Source organism: Oryzias latipes, chromosome 19, assembly GCF_053564925.1.
Source record: "Oryzias latipes strain Hd-rR chromosome 19, Olatipes_Hd-rR_3.1".
Lineage (NCBI taxonomy): Eukaryota > Metazoa > Chordata > Actinopteri > Beloniformes > Adrianichthyidae > Oryzias > Oryzias latipes.
In genome coordinates this window covers 24,083,788-24,106,987 of record NC_136255.1, presented here as the reverse complement: position 1 = coordinate 24,106,987, position 23,200 = coordinate 24,083,788, and the positions used below count along the sequence as shown (strand labels likewise).

The 23,200-nt window shown below is 38.5% G+C and overlaps 2 protein-coding genes and 1 long non-coding RNA gene across 5 annotated transcripts; 2 read left to right on the top strand and 1 right to left on the bottom strand.

Annotated features, from left to right (window-relative positions):
- Positions 1-9,977: 9,977 nt before the first annotated feature.
- LOC144987753 (uncharacterized) lies at positions 9,978-12,026 on the bottom strand. The gene is made up of 2 exons (XR_013651413.1): positions 11,420-12,026; positions 9,978-11,314 (listed from the first exon to the last, which is right to left on the bottom strand). It is a non-coding gene; the product is annotated as an uncharacterized LOC144987753 (long non-coding RNA).
- Positions 12,027-13,018: 992 nt separating this feature from the next.
- On the top strand, positions 13,019-15,516 carry LOC101173896 (parvalbumin beta). The gene is made up of 5 exons (XM_011487884.4): positions 13,019-13,190; positions 13,522-13,588; positions 13,826-13,958; positions 14,278-14,387; positions 15,100-15,516. Exons 2-5 carry the CDS (start codon positions 13,528-13,530, stop codon positions 15,123-15,125), a joined length of 330 nt encoding a protein of 109 aa, XP_011486186.1. The 5' UTR covers positions 13,019-13,190; positions 13,522-13,527; the 3' UTR covers positions 15,126-15,516.
- A 2,477-nt stretch (positions 15,517-17,993) lies between these two features.
- On the top strand, positions 17,994-22,530 carry pvalb9 (parvalbumin 9). Of its 3 annotated transcripts, none has more exons than XM_020712296.3 (5): positions 17,994-18,117; positions 19,639-19,706; positions 20,129-20,261; positions 20,593-20,702; positions 22,245-22,530. In XM_020712296.3, exons 2-5 carry the CDS (start codon positions 19,646-19,648, stop codon positions 22,268-22,270), a joined length of 330 nt encoding a protein of 109 aa, XP_020567955.1. In that variant the 5' UTR covers positions 17,994-18,117; positions 19,639-19,645; the 3' UTR covers positions 22,271-22,530. The 3 variants fall into 3 exon arrangements, with proteins under 3 accessions (XP_020567955.1, XP_004080202.1, XP_078793210.1); XM_004080154.5 differs by lacking the exon at positions 17,994-18,117 and adding an exon at positions 18,861-19,070; XM_078937084.1 differs by lacking the exon at positions 17,994-18,117 and adding an exon at positions 19,043-19,101.
- Positions 22,531-23,200: the final 670 nt, after the last annotated feature.

Sequence of the window (23,200 nt, the reverse complement as noted above, 5' to 3'; positions counted from 1 at the left end):
CCATTCAGTCCATCTCTGGCTCTCAGTCGGGTCAAGGAAACGTAGGAGAAGGAGGAGGAGGAGAGGTGAATGGAATAAAAAACACATTCTGTGCTGAGTAAAAAAAAAAAGAAGAGATGGACAGATGGTGCCTCCACTCATGTTCTTTGCGTAGAGCTGTCCTCTTGAGCATCTTTGGATCCATAAGGTTTAGCAGGTCGTGACCCCTTATGGAGCAATGTTTAATGACAGGTAACTTTCCAGTACTGAAGAGGATGAGCCGAGCTTCTGTCTCAACATGAGAGACTTGTGCAGTTTCTTTCACTGGAACTGATGGATGAATCTGTCCGGACGTCCCTATAATCTGATACGGAGGCAACTTCTGCATCCAAATGTCAGATGAATGACTAATGTCACTTGGATTTGATGCCGTCTTGCCTGACCAGCTGAAACCCTGACAGTTTACCTCCATCACTGCTAGAATTTTAACTGTAGGGGAGCGATTATTCACTGAGCTGGTGTAATTTCTCCACAGAATCCTCACCGCCAGAGCACAATAAATAAGATAGAGCTGACTAAACAGCTCAACCTTCATGACTGGATGTTCCAGCTCTATTGAGTTGAAACATACACACCACATGCCAAAAGTACTGTATCCATTTCCAGTGCAGGCGCAGAATCATCAAATCCAGCCGGCAAAGAGCAAGTGACACCAAACAATCCACGAGAGGAGGGTAATAGGAGATGATTGGGCTTATTCTGAGCATGCCAAATACACGGCGTGCAGCCTTGAAGAGGAATGGAGCTGTAGCCTTTAAACTCTGAAGCCAGTGGAATGGGGCAGCTTCCAGTCAGGGCGATGGCAGCAATATCTGCAGCCTTTATTTGGACACGGCACTGCAGAGAAGAAGGGCTGAGATAACAGCAAGTGTGTGGCCTCAGCTTCAATGAACCCTCAAAAAATCTGCAGGGTTTTGTTTCATAAGCATGCTAAGTCTTGCAAAGTGTCACCAACACATCCATTTAAACTTTTCTCCAAAGGAAGGAGGGATGACCCAGAACAGCAGCAGTAAATTTCAGAAGTCTTGGATGTGCCTGGTGACATAAATGAATAATCTCTCTCAAATCACCAGCCAAGTATATTTGAGCGTCTGTTGACAGCGGCCCACCTGCTCCGCCCGAGCTCCGACTGAGGAAGAGGGCCTGTCTGATGGAGCAGGGCTGCTGCCTTATTGGGAGAAGTGGATGTGTGTTAGAAAGAAGACGTAACACACTGGTGGCAGCCAAAACATCCTATTTAAAGTTAAACTGGAGGCTTAAATTCATTAATTTATCATGCAGAAAGAATTTTGTTAAAAAAAATCCTAAAACTAGATTTGAAAAAAAAGGATTGAAGTTTTCACAGATGTCCATAAAACAAGTGCACTGTAAAAAGTCCAACTGTCGATAAAAATGATTCAAACAAGAGGTTAAATCTGAGCATGTATGGAGCAGGACAGTGGGAGGAGCCATGTAGGGAAATATATGTTATTTTGTTTTAAGATAAATTTCAAGATTTTTTGGTTCGTTATTGTGTGGAACTGAAAATAATGCCTTTTTGGCAAAGCGGACCTGGTGTAATTGACTCATTTATTTGGCTTTTAAGTGTTTTATGGCTTTTATGGTTCATCATTTCACATTTGTGACCCTCTTTGTCTTTTAATCTGTACAATGCCTTCCCAAAGCAAAGTCCTTTGATTGTTGTCTTTATTCTTTTTATGATTTTTTTTTATTGTTTAAATACGTTTCTGAAGCACAATATTAGTAAAATTTCAATTAAAACCAGTTTTTCTGTATGAAACCTAGAGAACCCATAGGGTCGAATATGGCCTTTTCTTTTTTCTTTTTGTTTATTCAATTTTTTAAAAAGTTTTTCTTTCTTTATTTTTTTACTGCTGTTTATTGCTGCTCTCTAAAGTTTAATTAACTTTAAAAGCCCTGGAGAAAATTGTTGGGTTCTTCAGGATTAAGAAATGTGTCCAAAGAAAATTACCAGATCAAGTAAAATTGTCAATGTCAAACATGGGATTAGGTGTAATATCCGAGCTTTTAAAGTACAAATATGTGTGTTTTTGTAGAATAAATAAGCAAATATATTAGATTTTTTGAATTTATTATCTTTTTGTTTTTTTATTTAAAAAAGGAGGAAAACAAAAATGACATAATCGACTAAGTAAGTAAATATTTTTTGATAAAGCATCAAAAAATCTGAAAAAAGACTGCATAACTAATCACACACACACATATATATATATATATATATATATATATATATATATATATATATATATATATACAAATCATTTTTTTAAAATGATTTGTTACTTTAACCATATTTTTAAAATGATTTCTTTTCTAGTCTACTGACTCAAAGGACATTTTCACCACATGATGGCAGCAGAGGGCAGGTGAAGGACTGGCCACAAGTTTTTCGTTGCCAAAAGTAGAAAAATCGGAGCGAATGAACAACTTTTAATTTCTTTTCTTTCACTGTCATTAATTGTGTTCCTAACCTAACAATTTCAGAGCACTTTTTTTTAACAATTATGGTCCTAAAAGCAGTGACGAAAGGCCTGCGCCCGTCTGTCACTGCACAAGGAGCCTTTTATGTTAACACACCTTCCTTAGCCTGCTTGTAATCAGACCGCAGCTCAACGAGCAGCTAAGCAGGATGAAATGAAATTTCAAGAGTAATACAAGCCTAACAAACCACCAGACACATGGGCATGTGTGAGAGGGTATGTGCTTTACATGGGAGTTTGGCTCACAGTCAGAAAGCATGACCGTGACCTCTGACCTGTGCAGACATAATGACATGGGCATACATGTGCTTGATGTTCAGAGGCTGAGGCAGCTGAGGGACTCCTCCAGAGGTCTCGGGTGTTGGGAGCTTATCTTGAAGGATCATGCACGGTCCAGAGCAGACGTATGCACAGATCTGTTTCAGTAGGAGAGAAGAGTTCTGTGCTCTCAGAATATACGCAGCGCACAAATATATCTGCATGGGAAATCAGGCACGTCTTTTTTGTCTACTGCTCAAAGAAAACTTCATTTAAAAATCTCAGTAAGATGAACAATTTCTAAATGCTGCTCTGAATTTGTTATTTTTAAAAAGCATTAGTTTTGTCATTTGTGTTTGCTGAAACTACTGCAAAAGCGTGGGAACCCCATCAACCTCCTGATCCCATCGCTGGCTTGTGAAGGTCCCTGGTATTCATTAAATGCAGCTACTTTTACGTCAAAACTATAATGACTCAGAGTTGGAGTTTGGTTATGAAGCAAGCATGGTGAAGAGTAGAGATAATTCAAACTTGTACTGACCGGCAAAAAGAATAAAAAGTCATATTAAAGCCCAGAGCGGCGTTGTGTGGCGTGCAGGCACTGCTTGTCCCCTCGTCTGCGGCCCTCATTTAACCTCCTCTAACTGGCTGAGCAGATGCTACACGCCCCTCCGTTCATCCACTCTGGTCAGAGCTGCACGTGACAAATTTATGGAACACTTTTTAAAAACTTTCTTTGGTTGCATGTCATTTTTAGTAGAATCGGCAAAAGTAAATTTTTTGATTTCCTTGGCAACAGGGGTTTTTGGTGCACGCCCGCATTCCTTATATTGTATGTCATATCGTTTTGTTTTGCTTGAGCAACGGATTCATGTCTTGAATTTTCATAACATCCTGGTAACAACTTGTTAGCAACAAGGGAACGCCACTTTTGCGAGCACGCCATGCCAACGCCGTTTAAAATCTGTAAACTTTAGAGCCAACGTTTTTCCCCCAAGTTGCTTCCCATTGATGTTCAAAGAGTTAGGAGGCGATGGATCCCTAAGGAGGAGTTTGTGGCAGGGGCACCATTTTTCCTTCTTCAAAGGTGCAGTAAGAAAAAAGAATTGCAAAAAAAATCGAGTCCCTGCCGTCCAGGCAGTGGGGGTCTCTGCTGAATTTGAGAGCGTGCCTGCAGCGCAGTCGGTCCGACTAAAACAGCTGTCAAAGCAGCCGTGCCTGAGCGTAAAGGAGGAGCAGAGAGTTTCCTCGGAGATCCTCGATTTGACTCTGACTCACTGAGCCAAACATTTCAGACATTAGCAGGGGATTTAATAGATTTAGTGTAGCATCCAGAGAGGCGTAAAGTTTAAACTGATGACATTATTATGTATCAGCTTCCAAGACAAATAGTTGCTGATGTGTTACCCAAAAAAAAAAAAAAGCTGGAGCACCTCTGTGCATCTGATATTTGTTGTAAAATGTTAAAATAAAACCTCCTGCAGCAAGCAGGCAATTAAAATAGCTGTTCTATTCATGACCGTAAAGGTTTCCTCTCCTTCTTTAGGAATATCATTTAGAGGCAAATGGTTTCTGATTAAACTTGTTGGGTTTGTGACTCTTAAATGACAAATACACAGGTTTAAGGCTCATAAAGGTGGATTTATTTGTGATCATTAAAATCAATTCAGAAACTTTTTTTTTTTTCACTTTTCGAGGTTAAAAATAGCCCTAATTTTTAATCAATTGTCAAATTAAACTAATGCAAAGATGTAAACATTTCTCTAAAAATCCTCAGGTAACTATTTAGCTAACAGTCATGTTGACAAATCTAATTATATGACTAATGTTGATCTGATGTTTTCAAGCTAATACTTTTGTTGACATCACAGCACAAATACAGCTTATCTGCATTATTTAATTTTTCTCTTTACTTCTTTACATTTGTATTTATGTTTTTTAGTATAGGGGTGGCAAATAATCAGAGATTTATAGTATTGATTATTTTCAATTGTCTACGTAATGTTTATTTTTTCAAAAGCTACTGTCTGTACCTTGAAAAAAATTGTCCCTCTGGGATAAATAAAGTTATTTGCGTTGAATTGAATCGAATACTGCTGTCGTCAAATACGTCCGTTCATCACAAATAATGTAAACAGTTTTATCTGGTTTGATAGAGCTGACCAAAACATGGCAGTTTGGAAAATTGGCTTCGACTTTCAGAATCTTAAGCCTTTGTCACAACTGTCCGTGCGGGCGGATACCGGCATGCGGAAAAATGAGCAAAATATAGGCAGCCCAGAGGAAGTGTCAACCCAAAGAGCCAAAATGTTCATACACTTTTATTTCTACCGTCATGCAACATGTAGGGGGGGAGTAGGTGAGACGTAGGCGTGTTGTACGTTTTTTTTTGCTTTTCAACTACCCTAAATTCTTTGCAATTGCACAAGGAGCCCTTTAGTGCTGTTCACGTGATAAGTGTCCTCTCCCTACTGTAGCCAGACTATTAGAAATGAGGAAATTAGACTATCTGAGAGTAGTTTGTGTGGGTGTCCACTAGCACTTCCATATGACGTGCACACCCCGTGTACGAATGGGCAGTAAATGCCCAGTTCTCCACTGATGACTGGCAGGGGTGGGCAACTCCAGGCCTCGAGGGCCGGTGTGTCTTCATGATTTCCAGATATCCAAGCCCTACTCATGACTGATTACCTGGTTGAGGTTCGTCCAACCAATTAGAACATGCAAGAGGCGGGTATGTTGGAAAACATGCAGGAATTCGGTCCCCGAGGCCGGGAGTTCCCTGAGTGCGGCGGACGTGCACCATATGACAGCACCATCCATTCGTCATGAGTGCGGATAACCTCCATTATCCTTACGAATACTTCACGATACACTTACCACACGCATAACAATGGTACGCTCCATTTTCAGGACTTCCCTTAAGGTGCCTGCATGATGAATTACAAGACCCATCTGTCTCCACAACCCGAAGACCTGCAGCATCCTCTTCAAAACCTGCATAGGCTAAAAGTATTTTTCTAAAGAGCAAAATCGCTGCAGTTTGTGCCTCTAGAAAATTCAACAGCAATATTGAACGAGGTGTTCCACAAAGATCAGTTAGGAGTCTTCTTTGTTCTTTTAGGATTGCAAATGATATTCAAATTTAACTTTTTTTTATCGATCTTTTCCTGCTGAAGAGCACCTTAAAGTGCTTTACATAATAAATGAAATAATAGTAAAAATGACTATCATAATAAAAAATTAAATAAAAAATAACACACATACACAATAACAATCTGTCAATGAAATCAACAAAAACTGGTGGACATAAAAGCTATGCTAAAAAGATAAGTCTTTTTTTTTTTTTGAAAACCTCCAGCATGGATGAAGCCTTCAAATCCTCAGGCAGGCGGTTCCACAGGCCAGACCCACAAATGTGGCCTCACTGTGGGTTTTCTGACCTTGGGGACCGCCAGCAGACCTGCCCCCCGAGAACTTGAGGGCTCCGGGAGGGTCATGAACTAAATCTGGTTTAAAAGAAAATGAAGGTTCATTTCCATTTGAACTTTTATGAACCAATAGAAAAATCTTAAAATTGATTCTTAAGCTGACTGGGAGAATTATGAATTAAGTCGCTTGGATTTTAGAAACCCTAATGTGTTCCATATCCTGACATTTTACCATAAAACCAAGAGTTTTTTGTTCTGTAGTTGTTCTGAGTTGAGCAAAGGCAGGAGATAATTTCCCTTCAATAAGCCCAGAATTTAAGCCTGTGGCTGTAAAAAAAGAGTCAATGTAACCAGACAGTTAGGACGTTTTCTTAATGTTACTAACTTCAAAGTGATTCAAACTTTAGAAACATATAGTGGGTTAAAAAAAAACACCCTACTTCAGAATAAAACTTTCACTTTTAAGCCCTTAAATTTGTCTTTTTGTCTGTCAGAATCGTACATTTTTAAGCGTTTAAAGATTTTAATCAGTTAAATTCTCTGTATTAGATTGTTGTTGTTTTGTGTTCTGATTGACTCAAACTATAAAGAATTTTTATTTTAATGCCAAACATCCCTTTTCTTCACATTGTTTTATCAGTTTTTTAAATGTATTTATTTTATATTCTTAACATTACGTTGTTAAATGACATTTTGGCCCAACATAAACCACCTTTGTTGCTAAAAAAAAAAGTTGCCAATAGACTTACCTTCTCTTGTGGGTTTTAGACAATTCATAATGTGCCAAATGTAGGTTTTCCATCTATACAGATTTAGATGAACACACAATAACCCACGTAGAGGCTGGTAATGACATTTTTCTGCAAAAAGATGTTCAAAAGTTCAGTATTTAGTCCATCCCTATAAGACTTTCCGCTCTTACCTTCTTTAAGTTTGCTGAATTGAACGATTTTTGAAGATCAGTCAACATTTCTTAGCTGAAGGTAATCCTTGTAAGTCCCTCCTTTATTTTGCTTCCTTGCAGCTGGATGCGTCTGTCATTGAAAATATCTCACAGAGGACAGAGATCCCATTTCTACCTCCCTGTGTCTTTCTTTACCTTTTTTGTCCCTTCCCCCTCTTCCACATCTCCTCCATCATGCAGGAAGTCTGGTCTTCCTGAAAACAAGCCACGAGTATGGAAAGGGACAAGGTCGAAGGGGTGCTTCTACGTGAGGGAGACTGAAGGATGTTTTTGTCGCTCCTCTGCTCCTCTGGTTGCAGCAGGCCTCACTGCGGTCCATCCTGAGGAAGCCGGCCTCACGTCATTCTCGGGTTTGCACGTGCAGCCTCGCAGGACAGTCACCGTGCAGCGAGCAGCTCTTTACACACGGTTACTGAAATGTTCTACATGCCCAAAAACTCATCTTTAACTATAATGCCTTTAACAAATGTCAGTGGTTGTTTTTTTATTTTATTTTTTTCCCCAGAACAAAAGTCTCATTCCAGTGCCAGCAAACAGCCCTCGGTTTCCTGTGTGCAGACCTGGAAACACACCTGCAAGTGTGGGAACTTTTCAGCCTGGGGTTTTCCAGCTCATCCGGAGACGGATTTACGATGCAGACAAACGGCCCCTAAAGCAGGGGTCAACTTCTTCTACCTCCTTTCAAAATAAAACACACCCTGTACCACATAGTGTCATCTCAATCCGGCAAATGTAGTAGTAGGTAGTGATGTCAGAAGTGATAATTATACTGTTTATTTTGTTGTTGTTGGTACATCTCAGCCAGGAATTCATTACTGTAACAAACAAAAATTAAAGCCGAGCTAATTAAGTGACCCTTACCATGTTTTTTGGACCATATGGTGCACAAAAAATCCTTGAATTAGTTAAAAAATAGACAATCCGCCTTATGAGTATGAAATCTGATTGTACTTTTTATTTCTCCTCAAAAACCACAGCCTTTCAGGGGGGGGGGGGGGGGTCAAAAACCCACATGTAGCTCCAGGGCCTCAGGTTGCAGACCCCTACCTTAAATAAATGCTAAAACTATTATCATTCACAAATATGAATGAATTTATGAATAAATATGCTAATTCACTGCCCCCCATCATCCACTCTAATCATTTCTAAATGTAGCATTTCTGTTGCTATTAGCTGCATCAGCAACGTTAGTTTTATTTAGCCTAAAAATGGCAATAAAAATAATTAAAAGACCTCAGGGAACACTTTAAAAATAGATCAGCAGATGATCAGAGTGGGACTTTAAATACGATAACACATCTTAATACCTATTTGTTTTTATAGACTATGACTTTTTTTGTTTTTTCTTCTAAACAACTGGTTGGTGTGTTGAGCCAAGAGGGAGCACGGTGACTGTGAGTGGAGACAGCTCCATGGAGCTCAGCCTGAAAGTGACGGAGGCCATAATAACAGGATGTTTACAGCCAGCAGGAACACTGCCAGGGACGACCACAAGCAGGCAGAGACTGTGTCTGCAAAGTCAAAAGGAAATGCCAGTTCCCCTCGGTGTGTGCGCCGCAGCTACACACAAACACTGTGGCGACAAAAAGGTGGGTTTAACCGCCGGTTGACCTGTGATTTGCTAGAAGAAATAACTGGGAAACACAAGAAGATGGCCAAACCCTCATTGTGTTACGGTCAGCTGCAGAAGAAGCAAACATGAGGACGCTTTTGGTTGCTGGCGCTGCAGGATGGCCGTCGGGTCACCCGCCTTCTGTTTGTTCCTGCCGTCTGTCGGTCATGTACCAGAGTGCAACATCTCCATGACCCTCTCTGTCTTCTTCTTCAAGATGCTGACATGTCTTCTGTATTTATTGGTCTTACCGAGGAGGTTCTGATTGCCCTTAATTATGTATTTTTTAACTTACATAAAGACAGAGGTCTCTTAGTGCGTGCACAGCACAGTAACTGAATTCTTAAGAATAAAATGTTAAAGATTTTGTTTGTTCCCCCCTAGTATATTGTGTAGCATTTTTTATTCAAGCAAAAATCAGACACTGAGGGTGCAAAGGGTTTCCAAAAGAGCAAACTTCAACAGCAAAAAACAGAAAATAAAAGCATGGATCTAAACCTTTATATGTTTTGGTCTCAAAACTGTGCACTGTTTTGCATAGGGAGGAGATAATGAGAAGTTCCTGGTTCAACTCCCGGCTGGGACCATTCTGTGTGGAGTTTGCATGTTCTCCCCGTGCATATTTACATTTTCTCCGGTTTCCTCCCACCGTCCAAAACATGCTTGTTAGGTTGAATGATAACTCGAAACGGTGTGAAAGTGAGTGTCTGGGTGTGGTTGTGTGGTCCTACAACAGTAGCTCAGGATAGGCTCCAGCAACCTCTTGACCCCAAAAGGAATTAGGTGGGTTTGGAACATAAAGGTATGTATGTATGGGTGGAGCAGGAACTCCAGAGAGATATTTTTCAACCTTTAAAAAGTCCCACTCTCTGGTGAGATGTACATTAGCGATCACCTACAATGAAGAACACGACCTGTAGTGTTGATTTAGGGGAAACCACAAACTACACTTCCTTCAACTCCTTTTTTATTTTAACTAAACACTCCAAATCATTTGTGGGAGGAGATCCATGTAATGAAAAAAAGTCTAGCTAGCGGCAAATTTTAAATAAAGTTTTCTTTTAAGTCATCATGACTGAACAGTAAGTTGTGTCTAAATAGAACATTCAAGTTAATCTTTAATTTTTGTGGGGTGTTTTATGTTTTAAATTCAATAATCATATACTCTTAGATTATTTAATATTAATGCATTTATTTACATTTTAATGCATAGATTAGTTGCATTTCCAACATGTTTTACTCTGGAATTTCATATTACCAACAAAATCTGTCTTTAAGTCTAAAAGTTTCTGAACATCTAAACTAAGGTGGAACAAAATCAAATCAATCTTTATTTACACAGCATGGTTCATACACGGTAGTGCAAAGAACTGTACAGCAAGAAAATAACATAAAAAATAAATAAAAAGACATTAACACCTTCTCATACCTCCATGGAAGTAAATATGGGCATCAGGAAAAACTGTCTATTACATTTTATGAAGCTGTATTCTTAAGGCTGACCTCTTGTAAAAGTACATTCTAGTTACAGAAGCTTTATTTTTTTATAGGTTTCCAACCTAAAATACAAGTCGAAGTAATTGAAAGTACCAATCACAAAAGAGATATTTTATGTCTCTGCCAAAATCTTTCATAAATCCATTTTTCTTTTTTTTCTTCCTTCCTGTCTAAGCATCATCAGCAGGCGGACGGCGGCGCTCTCCAGACCTGATGGGTTACTTGGTGTGTGTGTGTGTGGGGGGGGTCACTGGGGCTTCTCCAATTAACAGCAGGAGATTGAATCCTCTGTGCAAATGAAGTGTCTGCCATTCTGTTATCCTCAGTCTAGCACCTCGTTGCTTGTAACTGATGCATGTGCACATCCACACCTTTTTCACGATGACATACTTTGACAGCCAATAAGATCTTAGATCTTTGACACCTAAGAAACATCAAACTCCATAAAAAGTAAAGTTAAAAAAAACAAGTGGGCTTCTAGTGTCAAATAGAGATTTTAAGGGAAAACTTTGAGTTTGTCTTCTCCCTAAAACTATTCAGGAACATTCTAATACATGCTGGGATTTGTATAATTATTTGATCTACCAGTAAATGTCCTTATCTGTCTTTCAAGACTTTTAGCCTAAATGGTTTACATCCATTCACACAAATATCATAGCAATCGTGCATGCAACTCCATCGGCAAATTGACAAAAGATCATTTCATGTGTTTTCTGATCCATGCTGTCGGAGAATGATCTGAAAGCAGGAACCTTCTTGTAGGATGACCCAACCGCTGTAGAGAAGAACCATTTGAGGACAGTAGCTCTGAAGATCCACTCTGAGCAGAAGCAGCTCGGCTCTGGCAGACGGAGCAGAGCCGGCTTGAGATGACCTGAGGAGGCCAAGCATTTGCAGGATAGGACAGGATCGAGTTTCTGGCTGTGCACTTTTACGAGACTTCTGTCTGCGAGACGCACATATTCCAAACTTTCTCTCAGGCGTTGACATGAAGTGTGGGTCTTGTTTAGTTCTGTGGCAGCAAAACATAAAAACATGACCTTCAGAAAAGTACAAATGAAATGACAAGAAAAAGAGCTGTACGCATGAAAACGACAGATTTCTGTTTGAAATATACATTTCAGAGGACGATGGGGGATGAGCCTGTGCCATATCTGATTACAGATCTTCGTATCTTTGCTTGATGGGTTTCTTCCCAGCTGCAACATATTTGTAATCCAAGCATGACACTGAAGATGGGCAGGAATAGTTCCAGTATCTATAGCTGAGTCGTTCGAGGTGAGGGACCTCATTTGACCACTGCAAAGGTTAAAGGGCAAAGATTGGCTTTGCAGAGACGACACAAAGAGGCCAAACTTAAAAGTTTACACCTCAAAGCCACCATTGACTACATCGTTTAAAAAGTATATCTTCTGGTTACAGATAAAATCTGCTGATGCTGGATCTTTTCCACAGTTTGGAGGATCTCCTCAACACTGCCACCTTGTGTGCAATAGACACAAACCAGGCTGGGGTGACTCGGAGCGTGGAGTGGCTCCTCATTTAATGGTTTTGTTTTATTCCATCCTGGAATGTGTGAAGGATGTTGATGATGATAATGGAAACAGCTTTCCTAAAAATACCCGCACAAATTGTTTCACCTCCATAAGGAGGAATGATTTGAATGATTGTAAGAGGTCCAGAAATAAAACTTGGCTGACAGCGTGGAGCTGCATGTAAGTAAATGATGATGATGATGATGATGATGATGATGTGCCGTTAAACGGATACATTTCTGTTAATCCCTGTGGCTCCCCTGAGAGACCATCATTCACAGAGCGGTCTTGAGAATCAGAGTGGTGACGCTTCCTTCATATTTTTCTGATTGATTTTTTGTCTTTAAAGGATATATTGGTATTAAAAAGAACATTAAAGTTTCTAAATTTAGTTAAAATGTACAAAATTTTCATTTTAAATAAGTCTTGCTGTTTCTGTACAGCAAAACAAACAAACAAAAATGACTTCAAATTCAAAAAGAATTTAAAAACATATTTTTTCAACTCCCTATTAGATTAGATTAGATTAGATTCGATTACATTTGATTACATTCAATTTGATCAGATTCACTAACATAAAGTGCTGCTAAGAAGAGTTAAATAATCATCTACAATTATTCATAATTACACAATTTTATTGTCACAGAAAAAAATATAACACTGATTAACCAAAAAAAATATAAATAATCTGTCACACCTATTTTTGTAGTAAGTCCGCTTCTGAATTTGCAACAAGCATCAAACTGCATGAATTGCAAAAATTACAGTTATCATAATTCACTCCATTCAAATGATTACAAATGCAACCAGTTTTTTTTTTTAGAAAAAGGACTTCATAATTCTAACGATTATATTGGGAATTGTCGGTAAATGGCAATAAAAACCTTTTTTTTTTTAATGAACTGAGTATCTAAAGACACTCCAACGTGGTGCATAATGCAAACTTATAGGGCAAAAAAAAAGGCATATTCCAAGTTCAAACTTTTGTTTTGAAATGTTCTTGGCTCTCCTTGTGACTGCACAGTCCCCCCACCAGGCCGCATGCACACTGTGTTTTATCCAAATCAGCAGCGTATATTATTAGCCAAATGCAATATCAAGCACTTTTGCATAGGCCGACACTTATCCTACCATTTAAGCATCTTCATTTATGTACTTATAAATAGAACAGCCCTGTCTACTGGACACATTTTTTGACTGGCTCTTTGCTCTCAGTGTCCGTTACATAGCCTATGCATCATATTTCAGGTGAGAGAAACATATATAAGCTTGTGAGAGTCACTGAGGGGGTTCACTGCAGCCAGCAGATTCATCTGAGCGAATCCACTCTAGTCTTAGAGCTATAACCTCGAGGTGAGTTTTGGTGGAGAGCTGCAAGACATGCTCCCATATTCAAACCTTGTCTTCGTGCAGCGGGATAGACCAACTCATGTTTTTGGGTTTGGACTAACAGAGGAACCAAGCCGGACAAAAAAATTTAAAAAAAATCTACAGCTCAGCTGCAAAGGAGATTTGATCTTTTGCCGTGGAAAATTGTGACTCTGGAAAATCTGGACTACTTTTTCTGACTGTTTGTGCAGTGGAATACCTTTCGAAGAGGAAGTTTGTGTATTTCATTGTGTCTCCTGTCTTTGTGTAACTGACCATATGACGATTTTTTTTTTCTTCTGCCCTCCTCCCTCAGTTAAAAATGGCATTCGCCGGAGTTCTGAATGATGCTGACATCACTGCAGCCCTCGCAGCTTGCAAAGGTAAAACTCCTCCCACTCATATTTCCCTTTGATGAAGCTAAACACATTGAGAATTCTGATTTGCAAGGAAAATATTTGCTTCACGACAGAAGATTTGGCACATTTAGATGCATCTTGGACCCGGACAAACTCTGCAAGCTTGCAAAGTCTTTGATGTGAATAATTGTTACAGAAAAAGGGGTATTTGTGCCACAATGTCAGGCATCATCTGATGAGATCTTCTCTGTCTTCTCATAGCTGCCGACTCTTTCAAGCACAAGGAGTTCTTCGCTAAGGTCGGCCTGGCTGCCAAGTCTGCTGATGAAATCAAGAAGGCCTTCGGCATCATTGATCAGGACCAGAGCGGCTTCATTGAGGAGGAGGAGCTGAAGTAGGCGCTCTATCTTTGATTTCAAGCTTTTTCTGAGCTCGAGTTGAGATCAGCTTTCTGAGAAAGGACGATGGAATTGTTCAAAATCCTTTCACAGTAACTCTATGCCACTTCTTTTAGTCAGAATGTGGGTGCTTGGATTTTAGGCCTTATTTCATGCTTTCTTTTTTTATTTTTTACAAAACGGAATAGTTTATGATCTCATTAAATGATTTCAAGTTCTAAAGCTTTGATCTTCTTAAACAAAAAGAAACTTTGAATGTGATTTTCAAAGAAAAATTGAGTTAACCCACAGTTTTTCTTTAATTGTCGCCTCCAGACTGTTCCTGCAGAACTTCGCTGCCGGCGCCAGAGTTCTGACTGATGCTGAGACAAAGACCTTCCTTAAGGCCGGTGACTCCGATGGTGATGGCAAGATTGGAGTTGATGGTGAGGAAACTAACACATTTAAACCCAAGAAACATTTGCAACTTCGCTTTTCTCCAACTTTTGGGTTATAGGGGAGTGACGATTCCTTTTAACGATCATATCATAATTTGTAGTTGCTAATATAGTCGATGTTGGTTCATTTTGAACGATCCGATTCTCTGACCTAAAGTGAAACTAGGACATTTTAGCCAAAGCTTCAACCAGTGTGACTCAGAGATGAATACCTGGGTACTGAACATTGCAGGGGATGTTCTCCAGATTCCTTGTATTTCTTGTACCTCTCAATCCAAATGGTATTTTCCAATATCGACATAATCCATTTATTTGGTTTTGAAACAATTTGACAATGGTACAGGTCAATTAGATTAACAGCTTGCCTCTAGCAGATGGTTGGATCATGGGACTATAATAATAGCCAAAATATAAAAACTTCCATCTGAAAAAAAACAAGAAAACAAGAAAAATGTGTTTTAAATATTCCAGTCAATGTTGATTTTCTTGCACATTCCTTTTTAAATGTGGTGTTATCCTTGTTCTCCCCTTTTCATGTATAAATTTGCAGATAAAGTAGATTTTGTACTTTGTCCATCGATAAATCGATTGGTCGCTACACGTTATAGACTCAAAGAAAGCTACAGTACATTTTACTCTAATCCTACCAGAACTTGCTCCCTTCGGTTCTTGCTGATTTGTTTTCTTGTCTCCTTTGCAGAGTTCGCTGCCATGGTCAAGGGTTAAATGGACAAAACCGACCAACATCCGACTTCACAACTCCAAAGGAACAACTTGAGCCGAGACAAACTCTTCCTCTCTTCTTTGACTCTTCCCACTCACTCTCTCCCTGTCTCTTTAGTCAACTCTGCGCAACTTTTATACACCGGACCCCCCACCACACACAAACACACAGCACTCTTCCCATCTCAGGCTGCGTTCACCCCAGCGCTCTCCACCATGAGTGTACCTGCATAAGCGAATGTCGTGGTTGACTTGTGTCTTTCTCTCTCTCACTCTCTGTTCTGTCGTCGTTTTGCTGTATGAGTTTGTCTGCATGATGTGAGATCAGCGATGGTGCACTTTTGTGGGAAACGGACGGACGATGAGAAAACAATAAAGGGTCTTTTTCAATAAATCTCACTCTGGTTCTCAGTTTTTGACTGACCACGACTGGTGTTTGATCAAATTGTATTTCTTTCAAACGAAAGGTTGGGATCCACACTTCCTGGCCACTGTATTGGGCACACCTGTCCAACTGCTAGTTAAATTTTCGAAACAGCCAATCAAAGAGCAACAACTGAATGCATTTAGGCAGTCATGGTCAAGACTACCTGCTGCAGTTCAGACAGAGCATCAGAAAGGGGGAGGAAACTGCTGATCTGCTGGGATTTTCACCCACAACTATATGGGTTTACAGAGAATGGTAAAGACAAAGAGAAATTATCCAGTGAGTGTCAATTTTGTGGGCGGAAATGCCTTGATAATGCCAGAGGTCAGAGGAGAATGGCCATACTGGTTCCAGCTGATAGACAGACAACAGGAACTCAAAAAACCACTGGTTCCAACCGCGGTCTGCAGAAGAGCAACACGTCCAACCTGAGGCTGATGGGCTTCAATCACTGAAGCTACAGTTCATAAAGACTCACCAAAACTGGACAATAGAAGATTGGAAAAATGTTGTCTGGTCTGATGAGTCTCCATTTCTGCTGCCACATTCTGATGGTAGGGTCCGAATTTGGCGTCAACAACATGTAATCATGGATCCAGCCTGCCTTGTATCAATGTTTTAGGCTGGTGGCGGTGGTATAATGGTGTGGGGCATATTTTCTTGGCATACGTTGAACTCTTTTGTACTAATTAGACATGGTTCCAACGCCACAGCCTACCTGAATATCATTGCTGACCATCCCTTTATGACCACAGTGCACCATCTACTTCCAGCAGGAAAAGGCGCCATGTCATAAAGCTGGAATCATCCCAGACTGGTTTCTTCAACATGAGAATGGGTTCACTGGACTCAAATGTTCTCCACAGTCACCAGATCTCAACCCAATAGATCACCTTTGGGATGTGGTGGAACGGGAGATCAGATATCATGGATGTTCAGCCGACAAAAACTGCGTGATGCTGTCATGTCAATATGGACCAAACTTCAGAACTTGAGACCAAACTCTCAAGTTCTGAAGGCCAAATGGGGTCCAACCTGAACAAAAATAAGGTCCAGTCATTACAAATAGTTCTTCATATATATCAATGAAGTTAATACATTTGAAAATTATTTTTATTAAATGTGGAAAACCACACGTTTTATCTATATTTATATTGTGCAAAAACAATGTATTTTATTTTATGCCAATCTTTTTTCTAATTCTAAAATATAAAATAGATTTTTTTGCATAGACTGAGATAAATGCCTAAATATCTATTTGTGTAAAAAACACTAATTTTGTTGAGTGATCACACATGTGAGAAATGTTCAATTGTAGCTGATGGAGCTGGAATTTTTTTGCTCATTTCATTAAGTTTTCAAGAATAAATTCATCTGTAATCGTATCATCGTAACAATCATGATTCAAGCAGATTGTTTTATTGTGCATCAAAAAGAGCGAATCCGTTATCTGAAAATAACTTCAAATTAAACTTTCAAGTTTGACACAAACCAGAAAGTACCAAATGCTACAGTTATTCAAAAGACAACTGACTTAGCTTAAATTTAAGATTGAATTAGAGACTGCAAAATTCCTTCATTCATTCAGTTTCTAATCCGTTTTGTCCCTTTCGGGGTCACGGGGCTGCTGGAGCCTATCCCGGCCACTTGTGGGCAAAGGCAGGGGACGCCCTGGACAGGTTGCCAGTCTGTCGCAGAGACTGCAAAATGTGTTTTCAAATTATGGGATAAAGTTGCAAATTGAATTGTCAATTATTGCATATTACTTTGAATCATGACTTCCAAAAATTTTTTATAGGTTGCAAACAATAGAAAATATCAGTAAAAACAGCCTGTTAATGTTTTTTTTTTAATTTTGGTGTAATTTTTTAATTTGTATGTAGTAAAATGTTCCTTTCTGAAGCCACCCTTGTTGGATTTTTGAAATGTGCAACATTTGATGGTTGCAAGTTGATGTCAATTTTAGAAGCTGAAGGTGGAGGCTGTTTGGGGCCTAATCCTGGTCCTTCATATCTGCCAGGTTTCCGGTTCTGTGTTCACTGCTTTCTGCTGATTAGTTGACTCCTTATTCTGATTTACTGAGTAGCCCTAATCCAGGTAATCAGCACCAAGAAAACGGACAGGGAGGTGGATCTCCATTTTTTGTATCATTTTCCATGTAAAGCTGTGTGACAGGAAAGCAGACACAAGGTGGCACTGCTGAGTCACAACCATTTAAAGGTGGTGCACTGACATTACTGGAGGAGTATTCCTGTTTTTTTTTTGGTGTCACATGCATGTAGTCAATGCATGTAACCTGCAATAAAATGCAGCAACAATCAGATCAGAGCTTTAAGAAAATGTAATCCGGTTGATTCTGCAGGCGTCGCTCCTCTTCCTGTCTAATACCATTAGTGCTGACTGGATTCACCAGAGACGTTGCTGTGTCAGATTGTTTGGACAGGATTCCCCACGCAGACAACAAACTCATCAGTTTCAAGGGGCCGGTTGCCGTGGTGACAGGGTGATAAACTTTCACAAAAGCGATTCGGGCCCCACCCTGCTTTTCACTTTGAACTATTTACTCAGGTAGATGTCACGCTGGATTTGCTTCCAACAGTGTGAAATGTTTGTGTGTCCGCAAAAATAATATTTGCTTGGTGAAAAGGTTGTCCTTTATATTGATCTAAGAAGTTCATGTGTGTTTCATTTAATGTACATTATTCAGGTGCATTAAGACTCAAAGACAAAACCATAAAAAAATGTGAAAAATGATTAACACGTAAATTTATGGGGGGTAAAAAAAATCACTGTTTGCTTTTGAGTAAAATGCTAATTTGTGGGAATTTTGGAGCTAAAGTGGTTAGATGCATGTTTGCTTCAGACACGGCAGCAATTTAATGTTATTTAAAAATAGTAAAAGTACAAAGTTAAACAGATTTTCAAAAAGGAATAACTTTAATACTACTTTAACCATAAAAGATGAGATAAACATGACTTTTTTTAACCTCTGCATCCTAGGCATAAAGGGATGACCAACTATTGTTAGCAGTGAGGTTCCATTAAAAAAAAAAAAGTAAAAATTGTACCTTTTGGAGGTCTGCTCCTAAATAAAAATAATTTCTAATTTGTTGCGTGCAGCTTTAATGCACAGATTATTCACTAAAACCAGAATCCCTTATTAAATGTGAGAACCCTTTAAGCCCAAAACACCTGCAAAGAGGGAGGAAGAGGGGAGGAGGAGGAGACAGGAGGGAAAGGCTGTTTAATACACCAGTGATTGGATGAACCGCACTGTGACAGTAAGTGATAGAAGCTCGGGACAGCAGAGTGTGGCGGATATAAACAGTAAAGGTTAATAAGACAGGTGAGGAACTCGAGAAGGAGGCTGCTGTGGCTGCAGGAGAATTTGATCCCCGGACGCACTGGAAACTCAAGCATCCTTGTGCGCATCCTGCCCTCCGTATATAAGAAAACAGTCAACAGCCACCAAACAGCTCTTATCTGCTGCTTTGCACCTGAAGGGAGAGGAGCCGACAGCGGTAAGTCCCACAGCTGCACAGGCAGGACCAGGTATCCCACAGATCATCTCTCTTTTTTTCAGCCTTTTATGTCTAATTTTTTTACATTAACCTGTTCATTTAGGTTTTCAAGAACAAAAATTAACCAAAATGTGTCATCTTTTTCTATCTATTGATGTTTTATTTTGCAGAACAACACTAAAAGACAGTAAAGGATGTTTTCTTTTCCGTCTAAATTTTTAGCACCGTCTTCAATCCCCAACACGTTTTTTTAATCACTCCCTAAATGCCAATTATTTTTCAAAACCTCACCAATTAAGCTCTTCAAGGAGAGTATGATTAACAAGCTGCCAGGGGACTTTTGTTAAGAAAGCGTTAGCTTAAAGCCTGCCAAAATAAAATCCCAATTAATGAATGAAAGTAAAAAATCCAAAATCAAAAGCTTGTAATTTGATCTTTATCAGATATTTTTAATTTAAGCATATCTCTGCCTAACACTTGTGTTTTTGATGGGATCTCAAGCCTAACTTTAGGAAAAGAAGGATTTTATTGTGAAGGAGTGGAAGTTTGAACGAGTTTTTCTTTGCAGGACCAACATGTCTCTTTCCTCCATCCTTTCTGCTGAGGCCATTGAAAATGCTGTCAAGGACTGTCAAGGTAGTGTCAGCTCTGCCCTGAAACGTTTTTTTTTCTTCCTCAGCTAATATTCAAGCATTTTTTACATAACAGCAAACAAATTATGTGAAGTGCATTACTGACTTATTCATGTTTTGGGCTTATTTGCCCTGGGAGGATCAAAAGCTTTGACTCAAAATTCACACCTTAATTATGATAAAATGCACAATAATCCCGATCCACAACTGATAAAACCAGCGGCTCATAATCTGGGTTGTAATGGTGACATTGGTAGGTGCATAATATCCTCTGCAGCTGCAATATTTTAACAACAAATCCCGTGTGAAATTGAAAAACAAGTTTTATATAATATTTATTATACCATTTACTTCAGAACTTTAAAAGGTGAGGAAAAGACGACTTTTTGTTGAAGCTCTGCATCCTCTCCTCCTCCATCCTTCCAGCTCCCGACTCCTTCTCCTTCAAGAAGTTCTCCCAGCTGTGCGGCTTGTCCTCGAAGACACCCCAGGAGATCAGAGATGTCTTCCAGATCCTCGACGAGGACAACAGCGGCTACATAGAAGAGTCTGAGCTCAAGTGTGTACAGCCTATGAAACAATTGTTTTTCGTATTTACACGTTTACTTTAAAATATGAAATCTCAACTGCATTCCAAATTTACAAAATGATCTGGAAAAACTGCAGCATTTGTGCAAAAAACAAAAAAGCAATTAAATTCAATGCCGTCGTAATGCATTTTTAGAATACGTTCCTTCCTAATCCATCAAAGTGTTGTCACAGCATTTGTGTTACATAAATCTTTTTGTGTGATGAGAGCTCAGGGTTAACTTGAGGGATTGGTGTGTCCTGTCAGTGTGTTGTTTTTTTTCCATCCACTAACATGCGGCACACCCTTTTTGTGTGTACAGGTTCTTCTTGCAGAGGTTTTTACCCGGGGCGCGGACCCTGACCGAAGCAGAAACCAAGAGTTTCATCTCAGCAGCTGATGATAACAGTGATGGCAGAATTGGAGTAGACGGTGAGTATCTGGTTTCTCACACTGTGATCTCAAAAAAACCCTGATGGATGCAAAATTTGCCAGAAGTATAAAAAACAAAAAAACCATCCTGATGAAAATTTGAGCTCATGCTATTTAAAGCTTCACCATTTTCCTTTCTGTAACAAAGAAAACCACAGAGAGAAGTGGCAATCACATCTCAAAGCAGTTTTAGAAGACACTTTCTATACACAATATTCTTTACATCTTTTGAAATTCATGTTAAACCAATCAGTAGTAAGTTTTGAATGAGTATATTCAGGTTGATACAGCAGAAATCTTAAACAGCTTCAGGAATCAGAGGAAATTCAAATTTTGTCAGGAAAACTTATTTGATTATAAACCAGAAACTTTTGGAATTTCTTCAACAGATGCCAGTAAAATGTGGCTGAGATAAGTGATTTACAATAACATAAAGAAAGAAAATGTAAATAAACTCTTTTTTTCCCACAAATTTAATCTGACAGCAGGGCTTAATACTTCAAATCCTAAAGCTGGAGTCCTGACTACCCTTAACAAAAAGAACTTGAGGTTTATTTTATTAAATATACTTGAGTATAAGTATGGCACATGTACTGCAGACTGTGTAGTGTAGGACATGTATGACAACTTCTTTAGACTAAATTAAAACATTTTAAATTTACAATACAGGAAAGGAAGCTTCGAGTATCCCGCCTCACTTTCAGTATAAATACCTGTAGTACGCTTAAAAAGACTAGTTTTTTGCTAAGGGTGTCTTCTATATGTAAATAACAGCAACACACTTAACAAAAAGTAATATATTAAGGTGTACTACAAGTAGTCTAAGGTTGGGTAGTATACTTGAAGTATATCGTCTTGTAAATTTAAAATGGTCAAATTTTGTCTAAAGAAGTTTTCCGTTAGTACACCTCCTGCACTGCATGGTCTTGTATAGTAAAGTGCTGTACTTGTACTCAAGTATCCAAAACAACATTAACTTCTAGTGCACTCCTTTTTTCTAAGGGTGTCTTTTTTTCTTCTGTAGTGATCTGACAACCGTCTGGAAATTCTTTTACAATATCAACCTGTAAACTATATTCAGACAACGGCCTCTTACTTCCTGCTTTCTTTTCTGTTTTATGTTCATTAAACTCCACTGACTACTGGACATTTAGATTTTAGTTTCTACAAAAAACTTTGACCCACTTTAAAGCCTGCTTTTACCTTCTGCCGGTTGTCTTGATGATGCCTGAACTTACATATCTGATCAATAAGCCAATGTTTCCAATTGTGCATTTGAAAGATGCCTTGCAGCCATATTACATCAGTATAATTCATTTAAAAAATGCACACAAAAAACAAAAGGTTTGCGTATTTTTAAGCCTAGTTTTAAGACTATGAACAAACAACATAAATTAACTTCTACATAATATGTTTTGAGCCAAGAATGCCCAAGTTTGGACCAGTTCATGAAAGAATCATAAACAGAATTTGAAATGTTTTACTATTTGTGCAGCTCTACATGTCTTTATTATATGTCTAATTTATTTATTTTTTCTCCAGAATTCCAAGCTATGGTCCTGTCCTGAGTTTTATAAAGGAGAAGAATATGTCACATCTTTGGCTGTTTCAACATGTCTGGAATTTTCCGATCCCACTTTCTACACCAAGGACAAATGCAGTTTTCTGAGCAATTCTGTTCATGTGATACTTTTAAATTGCTTTCTGTTATAAAAAAAAAATTAAAGGAATTTTAAGGTATCTTTTCATTCTGTCACTCCAAGATTACTTGTCTGTCAACACTTTCCCTTGAAAATGAATACGATAAATAAACATGTAGAAATAAGCATTTGGGTGTTTGGTTTTGAATAAGTATCAACTGTTATTTTGTTTTCCCAAATAAATAATGCTTTTCTTTATTATCTAATTTAGTTGAAGTTGCACATTGGTAATATTTTCCCTTTTTTTTTTATTTAAATGATTAATTAAACATTTATTTTGTAGAATATATGAAAGAATACTCTGATCATTCACGAAGTAATATAGGAACTTTTAAAAAATCTGTTTACAAAATATCTTAACTGCCATAATTTCTGTCAAAATGAGTTCATTGTTAGATAAATGGCCCAAAAAATGGCAATATTGTGTTCATCACATCTCAAAGAACCATTTTTCTTTACTGTCCCTCTTTTTTCCTTCCTAATAAGCTTTTAATTTTTTCTGACGTCAGTTTTCAAAGAATAGCTATTTTTGGTAAGCCATTTAGGCCATAATGTAGATTTAATAGTTAGAACTGTAAATAAGTATTTTGGGAACTTTTTTAAGGAAACCCAATCTTTGCCAAAACCTGTAAAATATATATTAATTATATTATAAAGCCAGGTTTAAAAAACTAAAAAGACATTTTAAATTTTTTTTTTTTTTTTTAAATTCAAACGATGGGGAAAAAATAATCCCACAAATTTCATTTTACAGAAAAATGCAGCAAAGGAAAAAAGTGCTGTAATAAATAATAATAA

Excerpts from the sequence above, each read along its gene's own strand:
- pvalb9 (XM_020712296.3), top strand. The coding sequence starts at position 19,646 with ATGTCTCTTTCCTCCATCCTTTCTGCTGAGGCCATTGAAAATGCTGTC. Across the intron at positions 19,707-20,128 it reads TGCTGTCAAGGACTGTCAAG|CTCCCGACTCCTTCTCCTTC; the intron begins GTAGTGTCAGCT and ends CCATCCTTCCAG. Across the intron at positions 20,262-20,592 it reads ATAGAAGAGTCTGAGCTCAA|GTTCTTCTTGCAGAGGTTTT; the intron begins GTGTGTACAGCC and ends TTGTGTGTACAG.
- LOC101173896 (XM_011487884.4), top strand. The coding sequence starts at position 13,528 with ATGGCATTCGCCGGAGTTCTGAATGATGCTGACATCACTGCAGCCCTC. Across the intron at positions 13,589-13,825 it reads AGCCCTCGCAGCTTGCAAAG|CTGCCGACTCTTTCAAGCAC; the intron begins GTAAAACTCCTC and ends GTCTTCTCATAG. Across the intron at positions 13,959-14,277 it reads ATTGAGGAGGAGGAGCTGAA|ACTGTTCCTGCAGAACTTCG; the intron begins GTAGGCGCTCTA and ends TGTCGCCTCCAG.